The sequence below is a fragment of the Eleutherodactylus coqui genome, chromosome 13 (assembly GCF_035609145.1).
Source record: "Eleutherodactylus coqui strain aEleCoq1 chromosome 13, aEleCoq1.hap1, whole genome shotgun sequence".
Taxonomy (NCBI): domain Eukaryota; kingdom Metazoa; phylum Chordata; class Amphibia; order Anura; family Eleutherodactylidae; genus Eleutherodactylus; species Eleutherodactylus coqui.
The window spans coordinates 76,942,915-76,956,331 of NC_089849.1; the positions used below are offsets into that span (position 1 = coordinate 76,942,915).

At 42.9% G+C, this 13,417-nt stretch overlaps 1 protein-coding gene across 3 annotated transcripts in view; it reads right to left on the reverse strand.

The window, feature by feature from the left end:
* FASN (fatty acid synthase) overlaps positions 1 to 13,417 on the reverse strand; it is a 77,575-nt gene that overhangs the window by 35,911 nt on the left and 28,247 nt on the right. For all 3 annotated transcript variants that reach the window (XM_066587710.1, XM_066587711.1, XM_066587709.1), the window contains exons 13-20: positions 13,195 to 13,329; positions 11,422 to 11,625; positions 9,228 to 9,343; positions 8,477 to 8,652; positions 5,617 to 5,808; positions 4,992 to 5,072; positions 2,351 to 2,536; positions 1,435 to 1,614 (exon numbers count right to left, since the gene is read on the reverse strand). In XM_066587710.1, coding sequence (XP_066443807.1) covers positions 1,435 to 1,614; positions 2,351 to 2,536; positions 4,992 to 5,072; positions 5,617 to 5,808; positions 8,477 to 8,652; positions 9,228 to 9,343; positions 11,422 to 11,625; positions 13,195 to 13,329 — 1,270 coding nt within the window. The remainder of the gene's footprint in view (positions 1 to 1,434; positions 1,615 to 2,350; positions 2,537 to 4,991; positions 5,073 to 5,616; positions 5,809 to 8,476; positions 8,653 to 9,227; positions 9,344 to 11,421; positions 11,626 to 13,194; positions 13,330 to 13,417) is intronic.

Consider the following 13,417-nt stretch of genomic DNA (forward strand, 5'->3'; position numbering starts at 1 on the left):
GGCATTGGACCATATAGATTGCCTGTACGCGTTTGCAGTTCTAGACAAAATGGGTTTGGGCGTTCCTTTTCTCAAGGCCCTATCCACACTGTATTCAAACCCTTGACATGAGTATTCACTAAAATCCTTAGAATCTTTAGCCCAAGCCCTTAGAGAAAATACCTTAATCAAAGGAATACAGATTGGAGACGATAACCACGTAATATCCTTATATGCAGATGATATTATGCTGGCATTAACAGACCCCATACCATCTCTTGCTAATGCTTTGGGGATCATAAAAGAATTTGGATTGATATCGTACTATAAAACAAATGTACAAAATATCAAATCTTGCCTATAAATATCCCCAATGATCTGCTATGCTATTTACAACATAAATGCCCTTTTGATTAGCAAAATGAAAGTATACAATACCTAGGCATAACAACAAGAACTCTAAGTAAAAAAACTGTATCAATTTAATTTTGATCCTTTGTTGAAAACATTGCAAGAAGATTCCCAAAAATCTAATTTGAAATATGATGGATGGGAAGAATCGCTACCTTCAAAATGCTTTTATTGCCAAAACTGCTATACTTATTCCACGATTGAGAGTGGAAGTAAACCCTCTATCTGACCCACAAAGCACTCGAGTAGAAATATTAATAAAAATCGCACTAAGATGGTACTATACGCCAATCCATCTGTTCAAGATACACACTGATTGCTTGGCCAACTGCTGAAGAGAATCTGGCGACAAGGGATCATTACTACATATATATTATAGAGCTGCCCTTCTCTCCAGCAGTATTGATACTCAATGTTCCAACTACTGTCTTCCTTGGTTGGTCACACTGTCCAGAAATCCCCCTCTCTAGCTCTATCGAACATTAACTCTCAACTAATCCCACCGAAATTTAGGATTCTTGGAGGCAAAATATTGGTATTATCAAACTTGGTTATTCCTAGACATTGGAAAAATGGTGACATTCCAACTATAGGAGATCTGATCAATCTGGCCAATCAAACATGTATATGAAAAAATATCTGCAAATAACATTTTTACATTTATGAAATTTCGACACATATGGAGATCATGGATTTCTTGCAATCAGTGTGTATCTGGATCAATGTCATAATTTCCTATCTGGTAGAGTTTTGCGCCTTTGCCAAATAATTGACAATCTACAGGAGCCATAGCCACAACACTTTTTTTTTGTTTTACCCGGTACCAGTTATTTACTCAGCTTTCCCTTTGACTCTTTTGTTCAAACCGATAGATGTTACATTTACCCCTTAACTCACCTAATTAATGATATATGTACCCTATGTCTATTGGAATGTTATTATAGTATTTCTCTGTCATTGTGTTAATTTGTTATTGTTTTTTTTATGAAAAAGGAAACCCAATAAATATTATTGAAGCAAAAAAGAAACATTTCAGCATTTTACCTGTTTTGTTTTCTGAACAAAAGCATACACTTTTCTCATGTGTTTCTGGGTCAATGTAAACCGATTGGATCCTTGTAGGTAAGCGGAGGTTGCGACCACGTGTTCCGAAAACCAGCATCTGTAGCATAGTGTCCAAGAAAGTCACCCAGTTCTCAGTCCACAGCAACTTCCCTTTATTACCTATGAAAGAAAATAAATGAACACAAAGAAACCTAAAGCCAAAAAATGCCTAAGCAAAAATGTATTCCAGTATGAGCACATTTAGAGAATATTTATCAAACTAATATCCATGAAATGGGTTATCCACCTTTGTACTACTGATGACCTATCCTCAGCATAGATCATCAATTGATCGGTAGGGGTCCCAGCTCAGGATACTGGCTGATCAGTTGTTCTCTCGGCAGCTGTCAGTGAGTACGAGGCAGGAAGCAGATAGCTTTGTACATACTGCAGTGGCCCAGGTTGGTAATGCAGGCACTGTTTTCACTATTCTCATCTCAACGTGTACAGAACTATCTACTTCCTGTGCCATACACACTGATATTCAATGGGCAAACAGCTAATCAGCTGGGGTCCCAATTGCGGACTACTGCAGATCAACTACTGATGAGCTATCCTGAGGATCACCAATAGTGTTGAGGTGGACAATCCCTTTAAATTGCCATGCCAACCACCAGGATTTTGGAACATGTGACTGGTTAAAGATGACTTAATTGAAAGGCTGCAGGCTTCACCCAGATTCATTATCATTATACTGGATTATCAGGAATTTCACTTTAATAATTCTTTTTAATCCTAGGAACTAGAGCCGCTGAGATCTGTACTGACTATGGTGGCAGAAAGCACTCACACTATCCACTCAGATAACCGATTTTTAGTATGACGAATAGTAAATCCACCCCTGCCAATAACCCACCACTGCTATTGCACTCCACAATTCCTTGGAAGGTTGGTCCATAGTCGTATCCTCTCAGCCGTAACTCTTTGTACACATCCCTGTCTGACAACAAGAAATCCTCCGTCTCTGTCTTTTCGATCACAGTGTTTGTTAGCTGCTTTTGGAAGTCGCTTAAAACATTTTCTTCCATGATAGAGATCTTCCCTGGAAACAAAAATAATGAAGTGTATTAGCAGTATCACTACTGTACCAGTCTTCTCTTCTAGTATGCATTGTCTTTTACTAAGATGTGTTCACATATATATCATGTTGATTGGACCTACGCTTTCCTTCGGCTGGAGACTGTTACCTGGGAAGATTTATCACCCTTCTCCTCTCCTGCTTTCCCTATTTTAGGAAGTCCACAATTTCCCACAGGTCTCTCCTCTGGTCCAAACTTGCCACTCCGCCAGTAAATATATTTCCTAGCAAGTTCAGAGTGATTTTCTAGAATTGATCTGTTGTCCGCCTAAGATCCTGTCTCTCTGGGCTTTTGGAGAACCATTCGGATAGCACATTTCCTGAGCCCCTCCCACCGGCGAGAGACTTTTGCAGACCACTCACGATATTTAAAAATGCCTGTCTGGGACATTTAGTCTCTCCTGATCTTGCATCCACAAGACTATAAAGCCCCTTATTTGATCAAATGGGAGCGAGAGCTCGGACTGTCTCTCTCCCCGTCCTAGGTGGATAGGATTTATGAGTTCACGCATAGATCATCAATCGGCAATAGATATCAAGAGGCAGGCTTTAAGGTCCTTTCGTGTTGGTATGTGGTGCCCTCTAAATCACACAAAATTTTCCCTTCCTCATCTGTGACATGCTGGCGCTGATACAGAAGTAGGCATCCTTTTACAGGTCTTCTGGGATTGCCACTACTCTATTACTAGTAAAATTTTAAAACTGCAAGTTCCTAAGTTTTAAACTAGAGATGAGCGAGCGTACTCGCTAAGGGCCAATACTTGAGCGAGGATTGCCTTTTGCGAGTACCTGCCCGCTCGTTTCAAAAGATTCGGGTGCCAGCGGGGGTGAGTGGTGAGTTGCGGGAGTGAGCAGGGGGAAGCGAGGGGGAGTGAGAGAGAGAGAGATCTCCCCCCGTTCCTCCCCGCCGGCATCCGAATCTTTTAAGACAAGCGGACAGGTACTCGCAAAAGGCAATACTTGCTCGAGTATTTGCCCTTAGCGAGTACGCTTGCCCATCTCTATTTCCAACCCTATTCCTATTACATCTCTGGGATCTCCCTTTACGCACATACTGCAAATCTATACTTAAACATTTTATTAATGTGTCCCGCTTGTGTATCCCAGCCTTTAGGAAGTCCTCTTCACCACCCTCCTTGGCTTTATTGGGTCCACAAGGTGGAGGAAATTCAGTGGACAGAGAAACTCACAGCCTCCTTATATGATAAATATGACTGCTGGTACCATACTTGGGCCCTGGGGTTAGTTTCCAACACACACAAGAATATTGTGTGTGTGTGTATATACATACACACACACACTATATATATATATATATATATATATATATATATATATATACACACACATATATACATATGTATACACGCACACATATATGTATATAAAATGTAAGTGTATCAAGCAGATTCACAAATAATTTCATAATATATTACATGAAACAATAACTTTAGCGGTGGAAGTGTTCCAAAAATAAGCAGAGAATTCAAAGTCCCAATAGTTCTTGCAAGAGCCTTCATTAGACATAGGCTGCTTTACATGGCCCTGTGTCTTCAGGTCCAAACACACAGTACATAAGAGCCCATATTTTGCTGGATTCAGAGTGCAGAACCTGCATACCCTTTGGTAAAAGCACTAGTGGAACTATAGAGTATGCAGGGGATGCGGTTGCACCCAGGCCCAGGAGCCTAAGGCCGCCTGCAGACGGGCGGGTCGGATCCGGCGGCGAGAATTCTCGCCGCGGGACCCGACCCCAGCGCCTGTAGGGAGGAGCGCGTACTCACCCGCGCCTGGCGGCCCCGGATCTTTCATGTGCCGGCTGCCGGGCAGCCGGCGCACGCGCAGACCGGAGCCGGTGGCCGGGTGAGTGACGTTTCTGTGCGAGGCTCTGCGAGCCCCGCACAGAAATAGGACATGCCGCGGTTTGTTTGCCGCGCGACATTTCGCGTGGCCAAACCGCGGCCATCTGCATAGGAGTGCGTATTGTAATGCACTCCTATGCAGGCTTTCAGTGGCGGAAATCCCACGGATAATCCCGCCGCGGGATTTCCGCCCATGTGCAGGCGGTCTTAGGGGGCCCATAAGGCCTCTCTTCTCCATATAGGGAGCCCAGTACTATAAATAAAGCATTATAGTTGGGGGCCCTGTTACAGGTTTTGTATTGGGGCCCAGAAGCTTCAAGTTACGCTTCTGCGTTAAGGGGTTAAGAGAAGTTGGGGGGGGGGGGGGGGGCCCAAGATAAAGATTTGCACCCGGGCCCATGCACCTTTAGCTACGCCCCTGGGTAAAAGACTTATGTTTGTTTAAGTAGTCATTTATTAAATAAAAATACATTATTAGATAATAATCTGCGGTATGTAAGGAAACATGAATCTACACTTGAATCTCAATGTTGTCAATGTTTAACCAGCCAACCTACCACTTGCTATCAGATTGCCATTTTCAGAGACTTCGAATTGCTTTGATGCTGGCATGAGACGAACCTCCAATTGGACAATTGCTGCAGATACAAGGCAAAGAAAAGTTGAGATAAACATGATAAGAAGTATTATTATTTACCTGGAAAGCAGCAATACTCTAGGGAAGTGGGATACGCCTCGAACACAACATATGGCACTATATCTATATAACCAGAGATACAATAAAATAGCTGTGAATATGGCAGTTTCTTAGTTACATCACTTGCTGGGAAGGACAAATTTGCCAGAATTAACATGGGAGTGTGTGTGTGTCGGGGGGGGGGTATATTTGTGTGGATTGGCGTTTATGCCCTCAGTAGTCATAGTATGTTGGGCTGAAGGGAGACAATGTCCATTTAATTCAGCCTGTTTTCACCCTCCATTGTTGATCCAGAGTAAGGCGAAAAAACCCTTGGTTGTCATACCGCGCTTTCCCAGAAATGGATAAAATGAAGAAACCGCTGAGAAGAATTTGTAAAAACCTGACATAAGAGGACAGCACTATCAAATTATAGCAGATGTATGCATAGAGTATACACAGCAGCATTACTGTATCTACAGAAGGTGATGCTACATAGTGGTCACCTGTTTTAGGGAGAATCGTAGCTCTGTGGATTGTAATATCTTCAAGAAGGACCGGTGTCTGTTCCATAACTACCCCCAAAGATCTGGCTAATGTTCTCCATGCCAAAACTAAATACCCAGTAGCCGGGTACAGAACCCGACCATCAATGCAATGTCCACTCATGAAAATATCTGGAGAGTCCGGGCTCATATCTGAAAGAAATACAAACATAACATAAGAGCAGAAAAGAACACAAGACAATAAGACAAAAATACCAACAAGAAAATAAAAAAAACTGCTTATTTGCTAGTCAAAATACAATACTCTTCTGGCACATATTACGCCAGAAAACTGTCTTTCATGCTTACACCACATTTGTCAGGTGATTTTAGACACTTTTGGACAGCTTTTCCAAGCCGCCCAAAAAGGGGCGTGGTCTAAACTGTGCTAGAAAAATTGCACCGAATTGTGCAAAAACTTAAGCCAACTAATAGGCGGTCTAAACGTAGACTACAATGTCTTAAAAGTTGATAGATTTATCATTCAGGGATAAATGTGGTGCATTTTAAGACTGTACAGTCTAAGTCTGCACTAACGTTCAGACAGTATTAGTAAATAGGCCCCATATTGTTTAAAGCCCAAAAAGTCCATCTAACTGAAGAAAGTTCTGACAGAAACCTGAAAGTGTCCAGTAAATTGCGCATTCCCAGCAGTTGACCTGCAGAAGCTATCAGCGGAATATTCTACAGGGTGTTTCAAAAAGATGGACCCAATTTGAATTCGCTATATCTCTGTAACCACAAACCGCCCATCAATGAACCTCTTACCACCTGAAAGGGCAGGGATAGAGTTTCATATGATTACAGCCCGATGTCTCTCCCAGCGTACGGACAGTCCCTAAAGTCAGTCATTCACAGGATGGTGACCCCGCAACACATGGTGTTTTGCGTTGCGTATTTCGGCGAGACTGAATCTGTAATAGCGATGCAGCATGCATTTCAATAATGGTTTGGGATTGGTCCGCCAATGTCAAGAGCATTCATTATTGGCACCAACAATTTGAGGAAACAGACAGGAAGAGCGCAGAGTGACCACGCATTTCAGAGAAGAACTCAAGAGATTTTCTTGCGTAGCCTGCACAAATCCATTCGTCATGCCAGCCAGGAACTTGCAGTCCCAGATATGACTGTCTGGTGGGTGTTAAGGCGAAGTTTCATCATGAGGCCATACTTATTGCGTACTTATTGCAACTAGTACAGGCTCTTCATGCATGTGACAAAGGTAAGCGTGTAGTATTTAGTGATGCGACGTTACAGAACACGGAGCACAACAGCTTCTTACCGTGTTTGATCTTTAACGATGAAGCAACAAGGTTTCATCTAAGCGGTAAAGTTAACTATCACAATGTGTCATATGGGGATTAGGAAATCCCCATAAAGCTGTAGAGCATGAGTAAGGCTGTCTGTCCACGGGCGTTTTTACATTGCGTTGCTATGAAAAGAGCAGCCCTCCTGTCCACAAATGGAGAATCATAGCGATTCTCCACTCGCGGCCAGCAATTTGCAGCATGCTGCGAATTGCCGCAATTCTCCCCAGTCAGCCTATCTGCAGGCTCCTGCTCCTGGGACCTCCACCGTGGCATACTACAACGCCCGTGGACAGGCAGCCTATTTTTCAACAGTGAACGCGTTATGTGCCGATTCTCAAAGAAAGGTTTATGGCCCTTAGTAATGCTGCAGAACGGGCTTTTTCCACAACCTATTGAAGATTCCAACGACTTCATTTTCCAGCAAGATGGAGCATTGCTACATTGGCAGGTTCAAGGTTTCCTAAATGACACACTGTCTCAACTTTGGATAGGTCACACAGGACCCCAAGACTTGGGCCTACTCTCTCGGCCCCCAAGATCCCCAGACATTACACCCTGCGACTTTTTCTTGTGAGGATACGTTAAAGACCGTGTTTTTGTGCCACCATTAGTGACTAACCTGGATGACCTAAAAACAGAATCCCAGCAGCGGTGACCCCAGTGGAAGGAGACACTTTGAGAGGCATTTGGGTTGAATTTAAAGGATTTGTGCAGGTTGTAACCTCTTGGTACAACCCCTTCCCTATGCACTAACATGAAAAATAAACATATACTCACCTTTCTCCGCTGTGTCCCCCGCCGGGGCTCGGTCTCATGCTCCGTTCTGTGTTTACACCTGCAGTCTTGTTCGGTTTATGGGATGTCACAGAGTCAATCAAATAGTGATCTCTGTTATTGGCTTTAGCCCTTGCGACATCCTGTAAACTGGGCAGGACTGTAGCTATAAACACAGAGCAGAGCATGGGATCGAGCAGCAGTGCAGGGGATAGCGGGAGGGGTGAGTATATGCTAATTTATGTTATTGCATGGAGAAGGGGTTGTACCGAAATGTTACAACTTGGACAACCCTTTTAACTGTTAACTCAATGTTATCCGTACAGCATGTGGGGGGCACATGGAGCATTTATAAAATGGTTGCTCAAACTTGATAACTCATTATATTGTTTGCAACTTTTTGTGCAATTGTACCATGCTGCCATCATGACATATACTGCTTTTTGAAACACCCGGTATAAGTGCGATGCAGACGCAGGTAATCGAATACAGCATATATATATCACACTGACAAGCCCTGCAGGGCAACATGATATTTGAAATCCCCCCAATCTGAAGACCGCTATGGGAAAACTCCTGTAGTTAAATGGAGAATTCTCTGTAATATAGCAGATTAATACAATATTATTAATGAATCCCCTAAAATAATCTTTAAAATGACTACAGATCTTAGCTTTAAGCCAGACACAGCTATTAAATCCAGTGCATACTAATAAAAATAAGTCTGTGTACTTTACCAATGTTATAGATGGTAGATGACGTAGACCCCCCTGAACCAGCAGGGAAGTCTTCAGGTTTGGGGACATCCCATGTCAGGCTATGATCCCACTGAATGAGAGGGGAGATGAGGGGTGTTCCTGCAGAAACAGGATACTCAGCTGGAGGGTAGAGTTTATTACTGTGAACGTTGATTCTGTCGAGAAGAAGCAGATAGAAGATAGTACAGCAGTGGTAAAACATGGGAAAGAACATACTGCAGCTTCATCAATGGACCATGTGCCAGTAGCCTGGGTCTACTAATGGGATTCCTTTTATCCCCTACAGACTGGCTCCAAGGAGGGATAACAACTTGGGGAGTCCTATAAGATAAGCTTATGGGCTGAAAGTAGTTGACCCGCTAAATCCATGGATGTAAGTGTTATACTGTACTTACCTCCCCCTTCGTTCTCCTGATCTGAGTGCTGAAAGCCGCCGCTCAGTGCATTATGCGGCGCTGCCAAGTAGTCCACCCATTAGAACAGCTTTCTGCGCTCACACCGGGGGAACGACGGTTAGCTTAACTTATAGGGCTAAAAATAGGGGACAGATTCCTCTAAATTAAAATCCCGTACCAAGAGAGGAGGACATATTGGTGTGATCAGCACCTGCCGGAGGACTACAATTTTATTTTTGCTATTGTACCCGCTCTCCGAGATTCTTATAATAATTATTCTCAAACTGTCAAAGTTACAGAAAACTACATCAGGAAATAAAGTGAACTTTTCATACCCATTCAAATAGGCTTTTCCAATATTTGTAAGGAAAAATTCCAGATTGTTACTATGTCCTCTTTTCATTAATGGGAGGATTGTGCTGGTTGGCTTCAAACTTCTCTTCAAGATTGCCTGGTGAGGATGAGGACATGGGATATTATAAATAAGGACAGGCCATCAGGACCAAATGACTTTAACAAGTGCCGTACAAAATTTTAAAGTTAAAAGATTTATATATTGCAGTACCTCATAGTTACCAATAGATGTCAGTGTAAAACAAAACAGCAATTCAGTTATGTCGTATACTGTATGAGTGTAATGTAGTACTTGAGCCACTAGAGGTCACTACTGTATAATATGAAAGAATTACCACTTTCCTATACACTTCCTCATCATTTTCAAGATGTTTATGCTTTCTGTCACATAGCGGAAACATTCTTATTACTTTCCAGCAGTTGAGCCTACTATTTCTCACTAAACTGAGTGTTTCCTTCAGTAGTAACCAGCACAAATCTCCTTCCTGCCTGGTGGATATCTAGCTCACAGAGAAGTAATAGGGCTTATTCACACGGGCGTTCTTCCCATCCATGCATTATTCGGATTTGTTACTGACTGAAAATGGACGGCACACAGACCCGTTAAAGTAAATTGGTGAATTCAAACATGCATTGTTTTTACACAGGCTTAAAACAAATGGCAGCATGTTCTATTTTTGTCCGTATTCATGGACCAAAATCACCCATGAAATTTATGGGAGTCAAAAGAAACAAAAAGCAGCAAACACGGATGTTACCTGCATGCATGAGTGCCCCAAGCCTTTATGATGCCTGGCACAAAGTGTGAAATGCCCCCACAAAAACACATGCTTTTTACAAGCACTGAAAGTACCGATACACATGACATCCAACACATATTTGAACCATTGCGACTTATCTGAAGTGTACCCAGTACTGGCCCCAAAAGTAATAGTGACCCTGTTAGTGGCCACAGTAGTAATACTGACCTTGTTAGTAACCGCAGTAGTTATCGACCCACATAGTGGCCACAGTAGTAATAGTGACCCCTGTAGTAATAATATCCACCATAGTGGCCCCAGTAGTATTATTTATCCCATAGTGACCCAGTAGTAATAGTAACCCCCATAGTGGCCCCAGTAGTATTAGTAATTCCCATAGTGGCCTCAGTAGTAATAGTAACCACCATAGTGGTTCCAATAGTAATAGTGTATCCAATAGTAGTCCAAGTAGTAATAGTTACCTTCTTAGTAACCCCAGTAGTTATTGACCCACATAGTGGCCACAGTAGTAATAGTGACCCCTGTAGTAACAATATCCACTATAGTGGTCCCATTATTAATAGTAACCCCCATTGTGGCCCCAGTAGTAATAGTAATTCCCATAGTAATAGTAACCACTATAATGGCTCCAGTAGTAATAGTGCCCCATAGTGGGCTCCAGTAGTAATAGTGCCCCATAGTGGACTTCCAGCTGGTGGCCCTAGCCCCAGTGATCCCGTTAGTGGGCTCCAGTAGTAATAGTGACCCCGTTAGTGGCCCAAGTACCAACAGTGACCTTGTTAGTAACCCCAGTAGTTATTGACCCACATAGTGGCCACAGTAGTGATCCTGTTAGTGGGCTCCAGTAGTAATAGTGACCCTCATACTAGTCTTAGTAATAATAGTGACCCCCATAGTGGCCCCAGTAGTAATAGTAACCCCCCACAGTTGCCCTGGTAGTAGTAGTGCCCTATAGGGGACCTCCAGCTGGTGGCCCCAGTAGCAATAGTAACTCCCATAGTGGCCCCAGTAGTAATAATGCCCCATAGTGAAGCTCCAGCTGGCAACGACCCAACAAGCATTCCGCTAACTCTATCAGTAGTTCCGATCAGGTGGCCACTGCTGCTCTCATCAGCTCAATTGCAGACAGCCCTTAGGCCGCTCTCACACAAGCGTTATTTACAGCGTTTAGCACGGTGTTTGAAACATCCACTAAAATTGCTGTAAAACGCGTGCATTTTATAAACGCCGGTGTGAGTCTGGCCTTAGTGAGCTAATTTGGTAATACTGGATGCATAATGTGCCCCATATTATAACATTAGCTGCAATCTGCCTACCAATACCCAAAAGAAAACAATGAAAGTGGGGAATAAAAAGAGACCTGGTAATGAGGAGCAAATATCTACAGTCCAATAGTTAAACTAGTAGTACCAACCTGTAGGAGGGCATGGGGGGCAATCTCTACCACCACTGCATTTTCTGGGATGCTCTGCAAGCCCTCCTGGAATAAAACCGGGCTGACTAAATTATTAACATGGTATTCTGCTGATGAGAACTGAGCGAGGTCACTTTGCCACTGAGCCTCGGGGATGGATGTGCTGATCCAGCGATGAGAACGCCGCTTAGGAACTGTAATGACCTAAAAGCAATATCAATACAAATCTAGGGTCAAACACCATTATAACGAGGATTATATACGATTATAATAACAAGGGGATTGTATAGGCTTATAATAACATTCTGGAATCAGGAATAGGACTGGTTCAAGTTTTCTATATGGACTTATTGTAGTTTAAAAAATTCTAGTTTTTCTTAAAGAGGTAGTAGGAGATAAGAATAAATGTCTGCTGTGTGCGGTAATGCAACTCAGCCTCATTCAACTAAACAGATTTAAGCTGCAGTAGCAGGTATAGCTTTACTAGAAGAGAAAATAAGCACTTCCATAATGCAGCATCACTAAATACAGTGTTGTGGTACAAAAATGTTCACCCAAATGGGTTGTGCAAACCGGGCACAACACCAAAAAATAGCGTATATCAGCTGCTGCCTCCCTGAAATGGACAGGCAGGATGACCTCCGTACAGTGAGATAAAGGAAGAAAACCAGGGATCCCAGACACTGCACATAGAAGAAGAGTAATGGTCCAAGGAAGTGAAGCACAGGACCGTTTTTGGAGGCACAATATCGTAGTTCAGTGCCGGATGGGCGCCTTCAGATTCTATGATTATTCTGATGAAGGGGCCCATCCAGTGCTGAAACACGTAACTGTACCTCAATAAACCAATCTTATTCTTCACTTCGTTAGATCATTACTCTCCTTCCATCAGCAGCGCCTGTGATCCCTGGTTTTCCTTCCTTGATCAGACATAGCATTCATACAAAAGATTTCACTTCGGACACAGATATCGCCCCCACACATCCAATGTAAAGCCAGTTTACATTGAATAAAGAATTGTATTATGGGCAGTTGGAAAGGAGGTGACTGATAAAATAAAAATAAACCTCGCTTTTTGTATAGTGCCAACTTATTCCACAGCGCTTTCAGGTAATTAATTACCCCCCCCCCCCCCCCAAGCTGGGTACTCATTTTACCGACTTTGAAAGGATGCTGAGTCAACCTTGAGCCGGCTACCTGAACCATGCGGAGATTGAACTTGCAACCTTAAGGTCATGAGCCAGATCTTAGGACTGCATTTCTGCTGCCTTAACACTCTGCCAAAGAATAAGGTCACGGTAGCATCAGAAGAAATTTGTAAAAAAGCGTATCTTTATTTGTCCATGATAAAACAGCTGGCGACGTTTCGACCTGAACAGGTCTTTATCAAGCTGGTCGAAACATCACCAGCTGTTTTATCATGGAGGAATAGAGATACTCTTTTTTACAAATTTCTTCTGATGCTGCCGTGACCTTATTCTTTGGTGGATATCTTTGTTGGTCCTGATCCGGATCTGGTCTGGCTGTGCATCCCCCTCCCTGCCTAGTGAAGGTGAGAATACCGGAGGAAGACTCCTGGATCCAATTATGCTGCTGATTACCTACTTATAGCCTATGCCTTAACACTCTGCGCCACACAAGGCTGATAAGAAGACTGCATGGCTCGAATTGTTCAGGAGTCAACATCTTCTAACCCCATATATCTCAATGATGAGGATGACCGGCCTGGTATCAGTAATGACATAGGAAATAACAAATAAGTGCATGACTTACTTTCTTCAGGGCACTGAGAAGGGATGGAGCAATAGATGCCATGTAATAGGAGTGAAAGGCCACTCCGGCACTCTGCACTTCTTTGGCAAACACGCCATCTTTCTTGAGTTTTGCAACAAAGTCTCGCACAGAATCCTAAGACAACGATAAAAAAGGGCACCTTTAATTCTACAAGTACCATAACAAAGTTAAGGAGTCTTCATTAGAAGAGAATGGAGACAGA